The following is a 22,523-nucleotide window of genomic DNA, read 5'->3' on the forward strand; positions in this document are numbered from 1 at the left end:
CTGAAATCCTTTCTGTTCTGCCAGGCTTATGCAGGCAATTGAGATGATGTCTGTTTAAAATAGTTCACCTTTTTTGTACTGTATTTTTAATGGTTTTTACTATTTTTTTGTTTGTCGTAAACAGCTTTGATTTTTAAAAAAATGAAATAGCAGTATACAAATATAATTATATTTATTATATATTTATAAATAAATAAATAACTCTAAGTAGCACTTACTTGAATATAACCCCATGTGTGCAGCACTCATTTGTAGCCTTAGGTCATTAAGTAATTTTCTTTCATGTCATTTCTTAGTAAACCAAGCCCTGCCACTTTTATTGAACCTCCTCTTCCTGGTTCAACTGAGGCATGCAACAGAAAGAGAGCTGGACAGCACAGATTTCAGATTGCTTCATGTGGGTAAGTTTCTGAATTTGGTCCATCTGATTCTTTGATTTAGGGATAAGATTATTTTATCTGGGGAGTCTTAGTAGATGGGTTTCAGGGCCCAATTGCCATAGTGTAGTATAGTAGCTAGAGTGTTAGATTAGGATCAAGAAAATCCAGGTTCAAGTTCCAACTCAGGCATTAAGCTCACTGGGTGACCTTGGGTGCAACACTCTCAGCCTAACCTCCCTCAAGGTGGTTGTTGTGAGGATAAAATGGGGAGAGTAACTTGTATGCCACTCTGAACTCCTCGGAAGATAGGAGGGATAAAAATGCAATATGTAACATTTAGGGATGTGTGTGAGTTTTCCTTAAGAACATAAGAACATAAGAAGAGCCTGCTGGATCAGGCCAGTGGCCCATCTAGTCCAGCATCCTGTTCTCACAGTGGCCAACCAGGTGCCTGGGGGAAGCCCATAAGCAGGACCCGAGTGCAAGAACACTCTCCCCTCCTGAGGCTTCCGGCAACTGGTTTTCAGAAGCATGCTGCCTCTGACTAGGGTGGTAGAGCACAGCTATCATGGCTAGTAGCCATTGATAGCCCTATCCTCCATGAATTTGTCTAATCTTCTTTTAAAGCCATCCAAGCTGGTGGCCATTACTGCATCTTGTGGGAGCAAATTCCATAGTTTAACTATGCGCTGCGTAAAGAAGTACTTCCTTTTGTCTGTCCTGAATCTTCCAACATTCAGCTTCTTTGAATGTCCACGAGTTCTAGTATTATGAGAGAGGGAGAAGAACTTTTCTCTATCCACTTTCTCAATGCCATGCATAATTTTATACACTTCTATCATGTCTCCTCTGACCCGCCTTTTCTCTAAACTAAAAAGCCCCAAATGCTGCAACCTTTCCTTGTAAGGGAGTCGCTCCATCCCCTTGATCATTCTGGTTGCCCTCTTCTGAACTTTTTCCAACCTTAGGCTACACTGGCAAATTACCTGGGTTTTCTTCATTCCCTGTAATGTGTGTCTGATGGCAGCAACGATACCCTGCTTTAACCTCCACACTGAATACTGATGAGGAGTTGTAACATATGTCCTTATTATGATGCACAGCCACGACAATATTTATTACACTGTTTCTTGTGCTTTGCTTTGTAGCAGATGGATCTTGACAGTGTCTGTGATGATGTTGCACACTAACTTGACTGGTGGTCTGAGCAGGTGTAGCTGTTTTTATATCAGTCTTTCCCCAAAGATTTGGCATATTAGAATCTGAAAAAGATGAAAATTATATTGAATATTTTTTCCTGCAGTCAGTAATTTGTCTGGGAAATGCAGCCCAACAGATCATGAAATTCTGCAGCCATCCCTGAACTATCTGTACTGGAACCTTCAGCAGACAACACTATCCAGTCAACAAAGAGGTAAAAAATTAAAAACGGATTCTGTTTTTTTTGCTATAGGACAGGATAATACTGTCCACTTCCCCCACAATTTAATATCCCTTCCCTTGGGGAGGGTACACATGTTCAGAGTAAACATCATAGGTATATAGTGATCTGATTTGGAAGTAATGGTAAAGGTGTGGCTTGCAAGGCGTGGACCCTGAAACTGTGGTTAATCTTAACTTTTTGGTTTAGGGGAAGCAAGCCAAGATTGGCAATGGTGTTGTGAAGCTGGCTTGTTTCTCTAAACTATAGGTAAATTTTGTCCAGGTTTGGACACAAGAAGTAACCACAATGAGTTGAAAATGGAAGCAGAAGTGTTGATCTTCTCACAGTCATGCCAGAGGGGAGGGGGACACACATGAGCCTGAGGTTCATTCACACTAAACCATAGCTTAGCATTGTGTCCAAACATGGCTGTTGTGTACCCCAAGTTTGGAGCAAAGGGTCTTACTGTGTGCATTTATGTTACATAAAGGCCATGGAGTTATGGCTAATTGCAGCTCCCTTGTATATGGTGAATCTTTGTATGTAGCCTCTTCAAATATGACAAAGTAAGCTGTGTGTATATATGTGACTTATTAAGCTGTAGTGTGTGAAACAACCCTAAGTATCTCAGTTTGATGGGTAAAAGGAAATACACTTAACTAGATGTTGAAAGACAGATGCTATCAGGACTGTTAAAGATATTAAGCTTATCAGTGACAGAGGAAAATGCTATTTATAGCTGCTACAGAGAGGCCTGATGGTAGGTTGGGCTGCTCTGCTACTTGATCATTTTGCACGTATACCTATATCTGATTTAGGTACTTGGTTTAAAATAGGCCTGGTGTGCAAATTTCATTTTGAATTTTCACTGCATGATGAAAATCTCCAGGACATTGGAAAAGGAAGGGCACTGAACATCAGTCTTCTGAAACTTTGGGGCATTTGTTCCTTCTCTATAATTAAAAATTCTGAAGTACTAGATTTTTCTGCGTAACTATGTATAGACAAACTATAAATGTCGTCTTAGCTTGTGCAAAAGAAGGGGAGGACAATCACATTTATGTATGTCATCAATCTATTTGTATATGATCAACATTATTCAGGATATTAGATTAGTTAATAAAGGTGTCATGCAAGTAGTTAAGATACGATAATTTGATAGGGCAAGAATCTCAGGGCTGTGGTAGCCTTGGCGTGAAAAAACAAACTGCCCCTTGATTTCAGTAGCTACTCATTGGCATTTGGTGGCTGCTGGCTTTCTGCTGTACCAGTTTCACATGGCTTGTTGGACCCTTTCCTCCTTTACAGTGGTGGCGATGTTATTGTCCAATACACCTTTGTTAGAGCTACTTGAGAAAGTTCTCCATCTCACTTGGATGCCAGCTTGTTCTTCTGAACCTACTTTGCCCTCATCCAGCGAAGCACTTCTCTGCTCTGCTTGGCTGCTGACTGCTTCTCTTTTGACTCAACAACATAATTACCATACAGAGGTTAGAAATACTGGCAAACGTGTACACAAGAAAGTACAAACAGCATAAAAACATTTGCTTTTCTTCATAGGCATAATTCACAATATTTCTTAGTAGGGGCATGATCTAGCTGAAGTTTCAGCATTATTAACTTCTCATTACTAAATCTATCATATTAATGACACATAGGCCCAGTGTGAAAGATCATATAGGTTTATTAAGCTGAGCTATGAACGAGGCTTTTGCCTGCACGTGCAACCCCTTCACTCTGCAGTGTGAACAATCAAACCAGGAAGGCTTTAAATAACAATAGTTTGCTGTTTCATCCAAAACGATGGTTATGGGCTTTGAAACTAGCCAGGTCCTAAACCAGGTGTGGGCAACCTTTGGCCCTGCAGATGTTGCTGAACTGCAACCTCCATCATCCCTGGCCATTAGCCATTCTTGCTGGGACTGATGGGAGTTGTAGTTCAGCAATATCGGGAAGGCCAAAGCTTCCCCGTGCCTGACTTAAACCAACTTCAAATTGGGGTTTGGGATGTAGTTTGTTCGAAGCCAATAACGATAGTTTCCTGGTTCAGATGAAACTATGGTTAACTTGAAACTCAAGAACGTAAGATGAGTCCTACTGGTTCAGACAAAAAAACCTATCTAGTCCAACATTCTTTTCCCACAGTGGCCGGTTGAATGCCTGTGGGATACTTGGGTCCAGAGTCTTTTGGGCTCTGCCCCACATTAGACTCTCAGCCCTCAGTTGCTCATTGTGACATGTTTGCGAGACACTTTGCAGATAAAATTGCTCGCATTTGGACTGACTTGGACTCATCATTAATTACAGTTGTGCCAGATGTCCCCGAGGCTTCCACTGGTCATTTTTCTATGGATACTTTGCAGCCTGTAAAGCCTGAGGATGTGGACAGGACTCTGGGAGAAATGAGGGCCACTACATGTTCTCTTGACCCTTGCCCATCCTGGTTAGTTAAATCTGCCAGAGTGGGAGTGGCTGGCTGGCTGGCATATTTGATTAACACCTCCCTAAGGGAAGGTTCTATGCCTACATTGTTGAAGGAGGCTGTGATAAGACACTTGGTAAAGAAACCTTTGTTAGATCCTGCAGATTTTAACAACTTCCACCCAGTCTCTAATCTCCCCCTTTTTGGCAAGGTGATTGAGAAGGTGGTGGCTGCTCAGCTCCAGGTTTTCCTGGATGAATCGGACTATCTAGACCCTTTTCAATCAGGCTTCAGGCCTGGTCATGGGACAGAGACTGCCTTGGTCGCCCTGCTTGATGACCTACACTGGGCATCAGACGGGGGAGTGCATCCCTGTTGGTGCTGCTGGACCTCTTGGCGGCCTTCAATACCATTGATCATGGTATCCTTCTGGGCTGTCTAGCTGGGATGGGATTGGGAGGCACTGTTTTACAGTGGCTCTGATCCTACCTGATGGTCAGGACCCAGAAAGTGTTGCTGGGAGACTACTGCTTGACCCCCTGTCTGTTGGCCTATGTGGTCCCACAGGGTTCCATTCTGTCTCCCATGCTTTTTAACATTTATATGAAACCGCTGGGGGAGGTCATCTGGAGATTTGGAGTACAATGTCATTAATATGCTGATGACACTCAACTCTAGCTCTCCCTACCATCTGATTGCAGGGAGGGAGTGCTCATCCTAAACTGGTGCCTGGAGGCTATGAAGGGCTGGATGTGGGCTAACATACTGAAACTTAATCCAGACGGAAGTGTTGCTGGTCAAGGGGAAAACCGCACCAGGGATAGGATTGCAACCTATTCTGGATGGAGTTGCACTCCCCTTGAAGGAGCAGGTCCACAGTTTGGGAGTCCTCCTGTATCCTGCCCTGCTGCTAGAATATCAGGTGGCTGTGGTAGCCAGGAGTGCATTTGGCCAACTCAAACTGGTCTACCAGCTGCGTCTATTCCTGGAAGCAGTTGACTTGGCCACAGTGACACATGCATTGGTGACATCAAGGCTTTACTACTGTAACACACTCTGTGTGGGGCTGTCTTTGAAAACGGTTTGGAAATTACAGTTGGTTCAAAATGCAGCAGCCAGAATGTTAACTGGTACATGACGCAGGGAACATATCACCCCTGTGCTTTATTGACTTCACTGGCTCCCAATTTGTTTCTGGACCCAATTCAAAGGGCTGGTTTTGACCTTTAAAGCCCTAAACGGCCTTGGACCAGTGTACCCGAGGGACCGTTTACAACCATATGTATCTGCCCGGGATTTAAGATCATCTGCCTCTGATCTCCTCTGTGTGCCTGGAATGAAAGATGTTAGACTGACAGGCATGTGGGAGAGAGCCTTTTCAGCTGTGGCCCCCAAACTCTGGAATACCCTGCCCAAAGAAGCCCTCTCTGCTCCCTCCCTGTTGGTTTTCTGGAGACTTTTGAAAACCATCTTGTTCCGGAGAGCCTTAGGGAGGGACTGATGGGAGAGCCTGTTTTTTTATGCATTTTATTTCAATTTTTACTTTTTAGTCCCTTTAGTACCACTCCCATATATATATGTGTGTGTGTGTGTATGTATGTATATTTATATTGTATTTTATGTAATTTATTGTATTTTATGTATTTTAATTTACTTTAATGTTTTTGTGTTTTTTATTGTTTACAATTTTATTATGTATCTGTGTGATTATATTGTAAGCTGCCCTGAGTGCCCTATTACAGGGTAGAAGGGTGGGATAGAAATATTTTAAACAAATAATAATAAATAATACCCACAAGCAGGACATCTGTGCAGTTTTGATTTGATGATGCTGTGAAAGGGCTGGTATACAGAAAAAGGCTTGTTCATATCTCTGCTTAATAATGAACACTGGCATAGCATGTCATCCCCTAGCCCAGGGATATTTCAGGAACAAAACTAGCATTTCATGTCCCAAATCGCTTGATTCCATTTGCTGTATAGATAGTATATGTAAATAAGACGAACCATATCATGAGTGGCTTAGAAACAGGTGATTCAAAGTCACTGTGCCGATCATGTATTCAGTGGTCCCTGGGAAATTTGACCTTTAGTTTTAAAAGTGTGAATTAGGATAATTCCTGATAGTCTGTTGTTCTTTGACATTCCATCAGGTTTGGTAAGCGCAACATGTTCAGAATAGATAGAAGGATGCATCTGATGCTCAAGAATGTGAGCTACTGTTGTGCCATTTTCTAATCCTCTGATTGGGAAACAGCAGTTTAGAGAATGAGTGACTCTATTCATTTTAGTAGGGTGTTAATAATGAGGATGTATCAAAAGCAAATTTGCATAGGTGACTGCCTATATTCCCCCATTCTGCCTGTAATCCCTCAGAAGTCATGAGAGCTCATAAATAAATAAATAAATAAATAAATAAATAAATAAATAATACTGGGAATAAATTAAATCAGCTGCAGATCCAATGGTAAAGAAACAGCTGGGCAAAGAAAATACAGTGGTCCCTCTTGGTGGTCTCTATAGAAATATGATTGCTTTTTTCACGCCGTCCCCCCTGCCAAACATTCTCCAATTCATTTTTGAAAGGTTCATCATATAATCTGCCTGGATGTGAACCAGATCTTCAGTTCACTTGCCTTCAAGAGGAAGAAACCTATATTGTTCTTTGGTAAGTTACAACTTTGCCAACATCAGCTGAAAGAGCACTGCAAGGGGCAATAAAGGCTGCTTCACATGTTACAAAAATTGGAGTCACTTTTGTTAAGAAAATGAACAAATCCAACAAAATTTATAAATCATTGGGAAGCTTCAACCACTTGTGGTTTCTCACTTCATTTATGCGTGCTGGATCAGGACATCTTATGTACATGCAGAAGTTGCTCAATTCCCATATGAAAGTGATTTGAAGCTTTTAAAAAGGTACAGTAGGGCCCCACTCATACGGCAGGTTATGTTCCAGGCCCCCACCTAAAAGTGAAAACCGCCAGAAAGTGGGGCCCTACTGTATTCCAGCTGCTGCACTCCAGCTAATAGCGATCAGCTGTAGTGCGCAATCAGCTGAAGCATGGGGAGCTCTAGCTGCCACACTCCAGCTGACAGTGATCAGCTGGAGTGTGTGATCAGCTGGAGCACGGGGAGCCCGCACGCTATAGCTGATCGCTATCAGCTGGAGCGCGGCAGCTAGAGCTCCCCGCACTCCAGCTGATCACGTGCTACAGCTGACAGCAATCAGCTATAGCGTGCCAGCTCCCTGCACTACAGCTGATCGCGTGCTGGAGCCGCCGTATTAACGGAATGCCGAAAAACGGGGCCCTACTGTATATTGTTAAGCAAAAAAGGCTTTAACCCTAACCCCCCCCCCAGGTCCTGCTGTTCCTTTTATAACAGCTCAGACTGCTTTTATGGGGTTCTCAGTAGTGTCTATCAAGCACTGATCAAATGTACACCCACTTCAACAATGCTACATCATCAAGTGCCCCAAGACCATTCATTTGAATACACTATAGGTTACTATATAAGCGACGATGGGAGCTTGCAAACTTTAATACATGAACTTTGATTTTCTGAGAACTCTAGGCCAACCGTTAAAATGAATATGATGTCCTTTTCTGATGTATATTTTTCACCTTATAAATCAAGTTATATAAAGTAAACATACCTGAAATGAACAATACTGATGCTGTCATATGGGTTTAGTTGCCTCTGTAAGGTTTGTGCAGCACTATTCAAGAAAATAAGTCAGGTCATCAGTTTTTTAAAAAAACATTGGCATTCACATTCAGGATGGTATCAGAATAGTGAATCGTGGTTGCTAATGGTATTATAAAGTGTGGGATGAAGAGACTTCCTTTGTACTAATAGGTGGTTTTATGCACAGTTAGCATCCTTCAGTTCCTGAGAGCCTTCTTTAGGCAGAACCTCTGCTCCTCCTTTGTAAAATTTGTTGTCCAGCTCACACATGGACATGGGAATGAATTGCCACAATCAAAAGAGGATGCCTACTTATATCCATTAGCCAAGCAGCATGTACTGTCCTTGGTTATCTGTCTACAGAACCTGCTAGTCCAGGTAGGTCTATTGATAATAAATAATTGGAACCAGGTTGTTATCAGCAACATTGGTGAACTATTTCAAACACATAGGCTGCTTATGCACCATACATTTAAAGTGCATGATTTCCCCCAAAGAATCCTAGAAACAGTAGTTCTCCTTTGCGTGGAAATATGATCTTAGGTTGGTAACTAGCTCCACCTAGTGGCTGAAGGCAGAAAGAGCGCTGTTCAATTTTGCAGGGACGTCTCGCTCTCTCTGGCAACTTGCAACAGTACTCTTTCTGCCTTCACCAGAGACAGTTGATTCGCTCTCTGCTTAGCTTTGGTGCAGGCCTGTATTCCTTTCTTTCTATGTTTCCGAGTGTTGGCTTTACCTCTAAGTCAGCCTTTCCCAACCAGTGTGCCTCCAGATGTTGTTGGACCACAACTCCCATCTTTTCTGACCATTGGCAATGCTGGCTGAGGCTGATGGGAGTTGTGGTCCAACAACATCTGGAGGCACACTGGTTGAAAAAGGCTGCTCTAAGTGTTGGTTTTTTCCCTGTGTGTGTCCAGTGTAATTCTAAACAAACAAAAATGGATTCCCCTCTCCTCTGGCGGGGCAGGAAGTATACCTGCAAGTAGTCACCTTCATTGCCCCCCATATCTCCAGAGCGGCCTCAGTGTCTCTGCCTCACCAGGCACCGCAAACTCAGCTAAAGTGCTTGGGCTGCACCCAGGTGCTTGTACCACCTGCCTCCTGTCCCAATAAGCCCTGCAAAGCTGGCTTCTCACCCATGGGGAAGGCGACCAGTAAATCAGTAGTTCCTGCCAAGAAATACAAGCCACTTCTGCCACCGCCAAGGCCTGATCCAGCATCAGTGCCATTGCCGCCCACCTCAGTCTGTCAAACGGCGTCTGCCACCATTTTGTTTAATCCAGCAATAGAAGCAGCAGTAGCCCACCCCTCCACCAGCAGGCAGAAGGTTGCCAAGGTGTTTCTAATGGTGGGCAGGGTGGCTTCGGGGTGTGTGTGTTCCATCCCCTCGCGTCCCCGCAACTCAGATTCCTCCTCAACTTCTGCCTCAGGAAGAAATAGGTGGGAATGGGACAGTGTTGAGGAAGATGGCGCTAGGGGAGGTGCTGTAACAGAAGAGTCTCACAGCATCTCATGTAGATATCAGAGAGACCAGGAGCCTCTGTCTGATGAGGAAGGGGGACAATCTGCTGTGACTAGATACCATTTTTTCTGCAAGGTCTTCTCCTGAGGACTTTTTGGGGTTTCAGGATACTCCCATGCCCCATCCACCCCTTCGGGAGATGCGGGTGGCACATTCAACACAGATTGCACCCGCGGGGGGGAGTGGCCAATCTGTCACCCCTACAACGATTGGAACCCAGTCTGCTTGCTGCTATGCACAGCCTGTACAATTACAGTTTTCAGCAGAGATGCTGCAGCAACTGAAAGAACAGCTGAGGGACACTTTTGATGAACCTAGCCAGAGACCTGTCGTTGTCCTCTTCATTGCCTTATGGAGCTCCTCAAGGGATCCCTCTGCAACACTTCCGGGAAGGGTGACTTAGCCTGTGCCTGCTTTTGAGACGGGCTCCTGCCTCAAAAGAAGCTTATTCAGATATATCAGTCAGTTTTTTCTTTTTTTTTTGACTGATTAAACTTCTCCCGGGTAGGGAGAAACGAAGAGATTAACCTCAAAGCCTATTTTTGTTGGGACGACCAGATCTCATTAATTTATGGGACGAGGTCCAGCCGACGAAGGTGGGACGGATTTTCAACAGCAAGCTCTATCTGTTAAAGCGAACGTTCATCTTATCTTCTAAGAGAGAACGCACTAACAGGCAAGCACCCTTCTTTCTATATTTTTCTTTTACTTGACTTAAATTGTTGCTGTTTAAAAGAGATTTGCCAGATTGATCAGTTTTTGACATCTCACTGGGGAGCCATAACTTCTCTCTGCTACGCACTAATTAATAGCTTATCTCTGTTTTTGTTGCAAAAAGCTGTCCTGGATTTGCATTCTAAAGATATACACAGAAGAGGGATTTCTATTCCAGATTTTTATTTTGAAAAATATTATACTGTTTTGAGACTACTCTCTTTTTGGTCTATTTTATTTTGACGAATCTGTTTCTTGACGATTGCCATTAATTGTTTCGATCCTGGGAACTGCATTTTGTTTACTTAACTATTGGAGAGATAAGGCTGTCTGCTCTGTTTATACTGTGATGTCACCAAGTTTGGAGTATTAACCCAATTGTTGCTGAAATAAGAAGTGGTTTTCCTATATTTTTCTTTTAAAATGGCAATTAAGAAAGTGGCTGAAAATCTGGAAATAACTATGTTTCAGAAAATAATGGATGAGATTGAGATAATGAAAATTGAATTGAGTAAAATGAAGCAGGAGATTAAAGATATAAGGGTCCCTGTGAGAGAGGTGACCCTGGAAGGGGTCCCTGTGAGAGAGGAGACCCCGGAGATTGGAACAGGGGTCCCTGTGAGAGAGGAGACCCTGGAGACTGGAATAGGGGTCCCTGTGAGAGAGGAGATCCCGGAGATTGGAACCAACGTGGAACAGGAACAAGATTTGGAGTCTATGGACTTTAGAAATAAAATCTATTGTTTGGAACTCAATGTTATCTCTGAAGAAATGAATGAAGATTCTAGAGATAAAGTTATCAATGGCATGGATAATCTTCTGGACTGGAATGATGTGATGGAGCCCAATATAGAGAAAATCTATGGAATTAACTGCAGCCATGTGACAATGGAAAAACTTTTAAGAGATGACCCAGTGTATTTTGAAAAAAAGAACAGAGATATGATTTTACAGCAGTATTTCAGCAACCTATTCAGAATGGATGGCAAGAAAATATTTGGGATAGAGGTAATTCCCATCAGACTCTTACTATATGACTATGGCTTTGACAGCAAGATTATTATGGAATACTGATAATGGAAGATTGGATATTGAAATTACTGGACTTAACAAGACTACTGAAGATGGAAGATGGAAAATGGAACTAATAGAGATAATAGAACAATGGCTACTGAAATTATTGAACCTAACAGATTCTGATGTGATGGATTAATTGAAATGTTTATTTTGACTATGGTTATGACAATAAGATTATCATAATTAGTAATGAGATGGATTAATCGATATGCTTATCTGGAAAAAAAAATTGATAGATATATTTCTTAAAGAATTGAAACCTCTCTTTGACTTTTTGTGGAAAGAATAAAGTAATGTTTATGAGATTTGATGATTAAGTAAGATAACTACTGGAGGAAAGTGATTTTATAATATGACTTAAGAGACAGGATTGTTATATATTATAGACTTATAACTGATTTGATCTTTGACAAATGGGAAGTCAATATTTTACTCTTTATTTTTTATTTTTGTTTTTTCTTTTCTTTTTTTCTTTTTGTTTAACTATTTTTGATTTTGTTTTTTGTCTTTGAATGTTTTATGATTTTGTCTTGTATGTTTTATGAAAATCTGAATAAAAATTATTGAAAAAAAAAAAAAGGGATCCCTCTGCAACAAGCTGATCCTAATGGGATTATGTCTGCACGCCTGCCTCACATCCAGGAGGGCACTGGTGTTGCTGGTGCTTTGGTCCCAGTTCTACCCAGGGTACAACAGACTCAGCACTGGGACTTAACTCTCTCTTCATCCAGCACATGGGTGCCACCTAACTGCACATACTGGATCCCCACTCTATCATCCACGGCAGACATGCTTATTTGTCGGAAGACCAGACAGTAGATCCGGACAATGAGTTGATTGTTCTGGATGAAGAGGAGTGGAGTGGAGACTCAGAGTCCTAAGATATCTTTGCTAACAGGATTTTTCAAGAGGCTCCCTTCCTTCCCCTACTATGCAAGGCTATGGAAGTGTTGAGTTTGAATCCTCCAGAGGATTCTCCAGCCCCCTCAGCATCTAGGGTAGTGGCAGTGTGTCTGGACCCAAAGCCCAAGTCAAGGGTCCTTAAACTTCCTTCATTACTACTTAAGGTGATCATATCCGAGTTTGAAGTTCCATTGCAATTCAAGAAGTCAGTACCTGCAGCAAATAAATACTATATGCTGGAGCAGCGCATTATGGATCAACTAAAAGTTCCTCTAGAGGATGCCCCTATAGTGAGCTTACTAAACCCGTCCTTGAACCCAAAGGACTCGGATGCCCATCTTAAGGATCCAACAGAGGGCAAGGTGGATCAGGGCCTCCAAATACTTCATGAAGTATTATCAATCCTGGCGGCAGCAGCCTCGTCTGTATTTGCACAGGCATCCCTTCTCTGATTAGAACATTTAATGTATGGCCCACAGCAGGACACAGCTAGAGTCCGAAAGTCTCTACTAAAAGTTTTCCATGCTGTTACTTTCATGGCAGATGCAGCCATGGATATCATGCAATTTTCTGTAAGGTCATTGGTGGCTGGGGGTTTTACTAGGAGAACCCTATGGTTGCATCACTGGGAGGCTGATCCTACTGCTCGCTCCAGTTTGGCTTCTGAGCCCTAAGTAGGGGGCAAGTTGTTAGGAGATGCTGCTCTGGCAGGAGTCAAAAGAAAAAAAGTCAATGTCTTCTACCTGGAAAAAAGAGGATAGAAGATCCTTTCATAGACCCTTTCACCCTTACCAAATGGTCCAGTCCTTTCAAGGTTCCAGACAATCTGGGAGAACAAAGGATGGTTGGTCCAACCACCCCTTCTGGAATAGGCAACGCAACCCGGGTAAGGGCCAGCAGCACTTCTCCAGCAAGTTTGGGTTCGGCTGTTAATCTCAAGGAATTAAACACCAGTTCTGATGCCAGCACCACACCAGTGGGAGGTCATCTTCAGTGGTTCTCCTATCGCTGGAGGGAGACGCCATCGGATTGATGGGCCCTGCAGACCCTGTGACATGGACTTTGTCTGGAGTTCACATCCCCCGCCACTGAGATTTGTACCCTTCCCCATATCTCCAGACAAATGAGCAAGGATTCAGGAAGCAATCTTGCATTTGTTGTAAATTGCAGCTATAGAACCAGTGCCTCTAAGGGAGAGGATTTCTGGAAATGATTCAATCTTCTCTACAGTCATGAAGTAAGACAGTTCATTCAGTGTAGTACTCAACCTGAAAGGTCTAAACGAGTATGTATCTTACAGCAAGTTTTACATGGAAACCTTAATGATGATCAAGGAGGCCCTGAGACAGGGGGATTTCCTGACCATCGATTTAAAGGAGGCTTATCTGCATGTTCCTATCTTTCAAACTCACAGACGTTACCTCAGGTTCACTGTGGGGGAAGAGCACTTCCAATACAGGGCCATGCCCTTCAGTCTGTTGTCTGCCCTCAAGTTATTCACAAAGATTGTGGTTACCCTGGTGGCGTACCTCAGAATGCAAGGGGTTCATGTGTATCCTTATATAGATTATTTTTTAATTTGTTCCCCATTGCTACAGCAGTCATGGGACGATCTTCATGTCAGTGTAGCCTGCCTGAAAGATCATGGTTTCCTAATCAACCACTCCAAGAGCCAGTTGTCACCATCTCATTGCATTGTTCACCTGGGAGCCACAATAGACTCAGAGCTGGGAATTGTAGCAATGACACAGGACAGAATAGACATGTTATGCTCAGTGATATTATCTATTCTTGCTTGTCAGTCTGTAGATCTCATGCAGCTGGCAGTGACTCTGGGGTTGATGGTCTCAATCTTTCAGACGATGTCCTGGACACGATACCACTCTTGCCCTCTTCAGTGGGCCTTGCTACCATTTCAGAGCAATGTAGCTGCCAGGTGACATTGGCCGTTGGTGCTGCCTTCAGCAGTCCATCAGTCCCTTTAACGATGGGTATACGAGCTCAATTTACAGAAGGGTGTCCCTTTTCGAGATGCACTACAAATACTAATCACTTCGGACGGGCTGGGGAGCTATATGTGAGGGTCAGATGATCCAGGGGGTTTGGTCAACAGAGGAGTCCTTACTTCCTATCAGTCTTTTAGAGCTCCGAGTGATTTGACTAGTGTTGAAGCATTTTGCTCTGTTGAGGCAGTTGAGGGTGGTGCTTGTCAGAACAGACAACATAACTGCCAAAGCACACATGAATCAAGGAGGCACATGCTTGATTCTTCTCCAACAGGAAGTCCTACATCTGTTCCAGTGGGTGGAGCTTCATCTGGATTCGATCTTGGTGGAATATCTGAGAGGAGAGGACAACATTATAGGCAGACTGGTTGAGTCAGGAACAGGTCCGTCAAGGAGAATGGAAGCTTCATCCAATGGCCTTTCAGGAGATTACTGCCCGCTTTGGGATAGTCAAAGTGGATCTGTTTGCCACTCACCTCAATTGTCAGGTAAAAAGGTTCTTCTCCCGATATGCAATTCCAACTGCGGAGAGGATAGATGCTCTAATGTCTCCGTGGCCCCCAAGATGTCTGTATGCCTTCCCTCCAGTTCCAATAATTCCCAGGGTTATTCAGAAGATCCAAGACAAGAGGGCAACAGTTCTACTGGTGGGCCCATTTTGGCCATGGAGACCCTGGTTCCCTTGATTTGGCTGTCACACCCCCTTGGGAAATTCCACTCAGAAAAGACCTTCTGTCACAAAGATGACTCCACCATCCCAATCCTGGGTGGCTGGCTCTTCATATATGGAAGTTGAGAGGCGGCGTTAGTTGAAGAATGGCATTTCTCCACCAGTGGTGGAGACCATGATGGCATCTCAGCATCCTTCTACCATATGGATATATGAGAGTACATGGAAGGCTTTCTCTGTTTGGTCACAGAAGAAGAAGCTACGCCCTAGGAAAGCGGGCATCAATGACAACCTGGCTTTCCTGCGAGATGGTCTGTCCTTGGGGCTTAGACCCAAGACCTTGAGACGTCAGGCTTCAGCCCTGTCTACAATTCTTTCTAAATCTTTGGAGAAACCGCTTGGATCCCATTCCTTCGTTAAGCTATTACTTAATGAAGCAACAATATCTGCTCTGCCTACCCAACATCGCTATCCAATGTGGGACTTGCACAAAGTGTTAACTGCCCTCCAAAAACCTCCCTTTGAGCCACTCAGCACGGTCTGTCTTTGTCTGCTTTCCTTTAAAGTTCTGGTTCTTGTAGCTATTACCTCGGCTCGAAGAGTGTCTTGAGTTGAATGCTCCGTCTGTTAATAAACATTCCTGTCTTTTTCATAGGAATAGGGTCATTCTCTGCAGTATTCCCTTGTTTTGTCCAAAAGTGGTTTCTAACTTTCACTGTTAGCAGGAACTTGTGATACCTTCTTTCTGTCTTTCTCTGATCCATCCCACAGCGAAGGCATGGCACTCACTGGATGTGCAAAGGGTCCTAAAAATGTATATATCTAAAACAAAGCCTTTCTGCCAAGCAGATAGCCTGTTTTTTTCCCCATCCAGCTTCGTTAGGGAAGGTTTCCACCTCAACTGTAGCCAGGTGGATTAAAGCATGTATCACCTTAGTATATGCTTCCTTGAATTTGATTCAGCCGGCCATAATAGTGGCAAATTCCACCAGGGCGGCAGCAACGTCATCTGCTTTCTCCCTCAGTGCTTCTCTTCAGAAGATCTGCAGAGTAGCAACATGGGCTAGTCCTAACACATTTATCAAGCATTACAAAATAGATACTTATGCTTCAGCTGAAGCTGCCTTCAGGAGGAGAGTGCTACAGCACGTTCTCCCAGGACATTAGTGTAGTACAGCCCAGCTAATTTCCCACCCTACATGGGTCAGCTTTGGTATGTCCCACCTGAGATCATCTTTCCATGCACAGAAGAGACATTTGGTCTTAACCGTGAAACAGTTTTCTCTGTGCATGTCAAGATGATCTCAGGGCCACTCCTTATGGAGTGCTGGACTGCCAACATTGATTCCGGTTTCTCTTATTAGCAGAGAGTATGTAAGTGCTGTTCTGTTTTTCTGATCTCTTTGGTTGCTGTTATGTACATTTACTCGTCTAGTTGGCTTGGCATCAAATAACTGTTGCAAGTAGCCAGGGAGAGAAAAATCGAACAGTGCTCTTTCTACCTTCAACCGCTAGGTGGAGCTAGATACCCACCTGAGATCATCTTGACATGCACAGAGAAGACCGTTTTCCAGTAAGACCAAATGTATCTTTACCCCTCACAGAGCTACAATTCCCAGGATTCTTTGGGGAGGTCATGCTTTAAATGTATAGTGTTTATGAACACAGCTGTAGATATTCTGAGGAGAATGCATAGTCAAATACAGTTTCTCCCACTTTCCTTGTTTATAGAACTGAATTATTTCACTACTGAGGGACTTCCAGATGGTTCTTGTAATTTTCAGTGTGCACTGCGTATAAATGTCAAGATGTTGACCACATCCAGTTGTCCTTTAAGTCCTTTAGTTTAAGTCCCTCAGTAGCAATAGCTCCCTATTGCTATCATGTAATCTTAAAAGTGAGCAACATTTTGCATTGTTTTGACACTTGGGGGGAAATAAGTGAAGTCTCTTTCACATCTGTTGTAACCTAAGAAGTCTTTTTAAGTGGGATTTCTGTGACAATAATCCATGTCCTCACCCTTTTTTCTTATATCTGCAGAAGGACTTTTTGCTATCGCAAACTGTTATTGGCTGTCTTGAAGTCTTGTTGGAATACCTGTACCTGAAGAATCAGAGTATTGGTACCTCTTTCAGTATCCTTATATGCATTCACTATATTCTTTTGCTTGGCTGGGATTATCTGTAACAATGAGCACAGTATCTGCATCAGTAGTAGGAAAGAATTTTATTAGGGAAGGAGCTGGCCCCTCATTTCCCAGAGTGCCCCTTGCCTTATGTCAGCATGGTTGGTGGCTGAAAATCTCCATTATTATTGTTGTTGTTGTTGTTATTATTTTATTTAAGCTTATATCCCACACTTCCTCCCAAAAGGAGCCCAGGGCAGCATGAAGGAAAAGCAACATTTAAGTTTCTCTCATGGATGACAGTCTCCAAGTGGGTAGTGTAGCTCCCCATACAACTCAGAGACAGGAAATGCTTCAGCAGATATTTCGCCCCTCCCTTCCTGCTGAGACTCAGTTTCGTTTCCTGTCTCAGCTCAGAGCATATCTTACTTTTATCCTCACTGAGGGATAGTGTTTTCTCCTTCTTTTCTGGATTCTGTCCCTTTGTTCACTGTTTCCCCCTCTCTACGTGTTTTTCTTACCTTGTTCTTACCTTCCGATCATTTAAAAAAAAACTAGGGGTCTCATTCAGTTCCCAAGAAAACATCACAAAAGTCTCCTGCCTATACTGCAATCTGGGTCAGATCCAAAGTGATATGTTTTAATCAGGCTTCACTCAGACTATTTGGTATGTGAGGAAATGGAAAATAGATTTTGCAGCCCTCTACATAGTTTGTAACGGGTTCCGAACCAGTGGTCCATGGATTTGTGGTTGAAGACGAAAGATGGCACGTCCATTGCATTAAATATTCATATTGATTTTAACTGTATTTTATTGCTGCTTTTATTTTTTATATTTTACTGTTTGAATTCTATAGAATTTAAATTGTAATATAATAAAATACAATATATAAGAAATAAAGGAAACAATAAAAATACAATTAAAAATCGTACAGGTTCTAGAACAATTGCTACAACAAGCAGAAAAATCATTAAATGGTACTGAGACCCTCAGCTATTTTCACGTGGTCTCTGGTTGGTATTTTTAGCTAGGACCTTTTCTAATCAGTTCTGTTTTTAAAGCTGTCTGTGATTGCTTTCTCTATTTCTAGCATGCCATATTGCCTCACAACCATGGAATAAATTCCTGCTGATCACACTTTTGGATGGTGGTGAAAATTCATTTCTTCACCCAGAAATTCTGAGACTTTTTGCTTTGGTGAGTACAGGGGCTATAAATGGTTATCCTGAAAATCTGATCATGTCATTACAGTACACAGTATATCTGCAGGTGTTTATGTTGTTTACAGCAAGAATGGGCAACATACAGGCCACATTTGTGTGTACACAGTGGTGTTTGTTAAGGCCAAAACAGACATGGATGTAATTGGATCAACCAACTTTAAACCGAAACAAACCACTTAAATGCAGTTGTGGCTGTGGGGAGCTCTGATTTTCTTTATCTGAGCTGTGATACTGCAGAGAGTGTATTTGTCCCTTTACCCAGTATTATATTCTTGATCAAAATCCCTCCCCTCCTCCCAGTCTCTTTAGTGCTTGTCTTCTGCTCCATCAAGACAATAGCAGCTTCAGGGGGTGTATGTGTATATACAGGTGAGAGTCCTTTTTAAGCATGAATATTGGAGGGTGTGTGTTAAATGTTGTGTGCCATGTAGTCTGTCCTGTGCCTGCATACTGTAACTAGCCTGCACTCTGGAGAGGCTGTGGAGGAAACACCATTAAATGTACTGAAGCTGGATTAAATTGCCAATCTAGTCAGCTTCAGTAATCGAACGGGGGGTGGGGTGGCATGTTATCTTTCACCTTGGGCAGCAAAAATATTGGGTTGGTCCTGGAAGGAGGAGAGAAAACAGAAAGGTGGGGGATGAAAGAGACGGATGGACTGAGAAGGAAAAGAAGAGACCTTGAGACTGCTACTGAGCCTTATTGGCCCCTCCACTTCACACAGTTCACAAACATTCCCATCTGCACATCCTAGTCCTCCTTTCATCTTGCCCAGTCTCCTGCCAAGCAGTGAAGCTTCTTTTCTTCCCTCTAAGGCAGGGGGTTATTAACCTGTAGTCCATGGACTCCCTAGGAGGTCAGTGGATGGGCTTCAGGAGGTCTGTGACCTAGATGCAAAAAAAATAATAAAATTCTAGTGCAATAAAATAAATCTCATTCAAAATTTTGTATGTATGTGTTTATGTGCATTTTTCTAGGGAGGGGGTCCATTGCTCTCATCAGATTCTCAAAGAGGTCTGTGACCCAAAAAGGTTAAGAAACACTGCTGAAGGGAAAGTGCCAGAAAGGGCACCGAAGGAAATTAGAATGAGAGAGGAAAAGGTCCATATTTTTAAAAAAATTAATAATAAACTGGAAATAGAGAGGAAGGGGATAAGAAAGGGAAACTGTTACAGAAGAACAAAGTGAATGTAAAAGGAGCAGGTCAGAGGGACAGAAGAAAATGGCAGTTTGGGGGTGGGAATAAAATACAAGTTAAGTGTGAAAGGAAAGGGAGAAGACAGAACTATATACTTCGAGAGGCATGTGAGCAGGAGGGAAAATAAAAATAAAAAGCCTTCTCCCTTAGACCAGGATTGAGGAGCCTGTGGGCCTCCAGATGTTGCTCCATCATCCCTGACCATTTTTTGTGCTGGCTGAGGCTGATGAGAGTCCAACAACATCTGAGGATCTCCATCCCTGACATAGACCCTCTGGATCAGCAAGTTCCTCCTAAAATGGGGAGGCTGTGTCATGATGATGCATTCAGAGCCATTGTGTGCCCTTAGCCTGAGGAAAGGTGAATAACAGAACTCCCTGCCCTGAGGAATTAAAATTAACTTTAATTACTATTTTTAAAAAGTTTATAAGGTATGAGAGCATCGGAGTTATTTCTCAAAGTGAAATTAGCCACATACTTGAAGAAGCAGCAAATACTAAATTGCCAGAACTTTCTGATGTCACAGTCAGTGCTCTTCGCTCCTTTCTTCTTCAGGTGAGCACTTTGGAGATGATCTAATAACAATCAGCAGTCATTGAAAGTGATATAAGAATGGTGGTTCTCCAGCTTCTGCTTTTTGTTAGTTTTTGTTTTGTTTCTGTAAGGTCATTTCACAGTACACCTCTCAGAGAAAATTGTCTGAAGGTACGGTCCAACTACTATGGAACTCATTTTGTCCCTTCAGGTCATTTTCTGTGAGAGCTGTACTGTGAAATGATCAAACATCCTTGATAACAAATTTTGTTGTTGCATTCTTGTCTCCTTGATTTTCTCTTGGCTCTTTGATTCATGTGGAATAACTATTTTTATACATCCTTTAAACACGGATAGTTTTACTGTGTAGTTTATTCTGTTTTTACCAGTTTTTAAGAGGTTTTATTTGCATTTGTTTTATTGTATTGTTCTTACTTGGTATTTTAAATTGCCCTAGGATGTTTAGTATGAATGTAATCATAAATATTTTAAATAAAATACAATAATTCATAAATAAATTAGAATACCTGCTTGGTAATTTTGAAATGGTTCTAACATGAGCCACTTGCTCCAAGCAGCAGGTTCCAGAGAATTTGGTAACTTAAGTCCATTAATTTAAATTGGTCTCCTCTGAATCTGACTAATGTTGGATTTTACCTACTTACCTTTTTCTTAATTCACTGAGGCGTTCTTTCCATGTACCTTTTGTACCTCTGGTTTAGTCCTATAGCATTAAGCCAACATGGAAAACTGACATTTGGATATGCCTCTGGGTTTTATTGCTATTGTAGGCAGTGAAGGAAATAGTGGTATGAAGAAACAAACCTGTTAATTATTTCTATAACTCCTATAATTTCAATGTAAGCTTCAAAGTGGAAAATGTCAGGTGAATTCAACCCAAGCAGCATCTGTTCAAACCTTGCTGGAGAGCCTCCCATCAACAAACAGGAGTCAGTGGACCCATCAAGGCATGGTGTATCCTTTGGCAGGGTGCGCTTGGAGTTACTGGAGTAAGATATAGGCTGCCATCTGGGTGGGTCTGAGGTTGAGGCTAGACCTGCTATTTTGTGACATCCACCGGGGAAAGTATGACTTCTTAAAAAAATTATGTTGTGTTTTTGGCCTTTTCATCACTTGAGCTGAGACAATAGGATGTAAAGAAGTCAACATTAGATATAAGGGTTCCTGGTTTACAGTAATAACGTATGTCCTAAATCAAGTAGAAAGTACATAACTGGATCATACAGATTTTAATTCAAGACTATACACCTGTTCTGAAAAGGGCAATTTTGAAGGCATCTTAAGGCTTTCTATTTACCTTCTTCATTGTGCCATTAATATTTTTCAGTGTTAGGAACAGACTGTGCAGACAAAGCACTGATCATGCTAGTAATGATTCCATTGAACAGGCAGAAACACCTTGTGGCATTTTATGGAATGTCCTTTTTTTGTTGAAAGAGAAGCATTGCTGACTGGACAGGAAGGGGCTGTATCTGAACACACTCAGGGTGCTTGACATTATTGTATGGGAGTGATTCAAGTGCATACTGGAACTTTTGATTTACACAGGTGAGGCAGTTTAATAGGTTCTATTGCCATAGCACAACAAATCCACTTAAAAACAATAACAGAGTTTTTGCAGTTTGGAAAGTGACAGGGAAATGCACTGAAAAACGTGGGATAAATGACTGACTGACAGGTAGGCATGTAATAACCTGGAAGCAAACCAGGATAAATGCACAATGAATGCTCATTGTCATTGCTGCCCTGGGCTCCTGTCGGGAAGAAGGGCAGGATATAAATCAAATAATAATAATAAATAAATAATAAATATAATGCCCTGCAAACAAATCAGAATGAATGAATGCTCATTAAATATCAGTTATAATGTAACTTCTGAGTAGGCTTTGTGCAACCAAATCAGGATAAATGCTCAATAAACAAGTTGTTGGATGGGCCCTCAATCTGAAGCTTTTGGATCATGTTTTCTGAAAGGCAGTGGAACCCGGACATCAAATTATGGAATAGATATTAGATGCTGACAATCAAAACTTACAAGCTGCTTTGATTTTCTGTTCCCCCTAAATGTGTGTTCATGCAGAAAATACTTCAGAGTTTTAGATAAAAGGGAATGAATACATTTTCTCAACAGCTTATTATCTTTTCAGCTCTTTATTCTTTGACTCAAACCTTTGAATTTAGGTGTCTTGGAGGAGTGGCAGTGTCTCTCACACATATCAGAGACTGAAATGAGAAAACTAACAGTATTGAACAGAGAACATAATGGATAAAGCAACTTGGCTTTACATTTTCTTGCTAGCCAAGGGCTTAAAGGAATATAATACAAGTGATTACATACTACAGAAGTGATTTTGTAATCTGTTCAGTATCTGAAATATACATTCCCAGATTAAAAATTTAAAATCTGTTTTTGTCTTTCTTGCAAATGTTGTTAATTGAAGTGTGCACTTCATTTCAGATTCATTTTCAGTATTGATACGGAAAATAATTTGAGGGCCATACTGATAAATTCCCTGAGTGCCTGATGTGAGCAAATAGTTTATTTTGCTACTTTACACATCACCTTCTTTATATTCAGATGCTGTGAATCATGGTTTTGGTTAATGCAAAATGA

The 22,523-nt window shown here is 42.0% G+C and overlaps 1 protein-coding gene across 1 annotated transcript; it reads left to right on the top strand.

The window, feature by feature from the left end:
• Window positions 1–3,606: 3,606 nt before the first annotated feature.
• On the top strand, window positions 3,607–20,902 carry LOC133363318 (meiosis inhibitor protein 1-like). The gene is made up of 8 exons (XM_061582723.1): window positions 3,607–3,645; window positions 6,812–6,893; window positions 8,103–8,293; window positions 16,848–16,929; window positions 18,024–18,130; window positions 19,778–19,909; window positions 20,020–20,059; window positions 20,754–20,902. The coding sequence occupies exons 1-8, from the start codon at window positions 3,607–3,609 to the stop codon at window positions 20,900–20,902; spliced, it is 822 nt and encodes a 273-aa protein (XP_061438707.1).
• The last annotated feature ends 1,621 nt before the right edge of the window (window positions 20,903–22,523 follow it).

This window comes from Rhineura floridana, chromosome 8, assembly GCF_030035675.1.
Source record: "Rhineura floridana isolate rRhiFlo1 chromosome 8, rRhiFlo1.hap2, whole genome shotgun sequence".
NCBI classification, from domain to species: domain Eukaryota; kingdom Metazoa; phylum Chordata; class Lepidosauria; order Squamata; family Rhineuridae; genus Rhineura; species Rhineura floridana.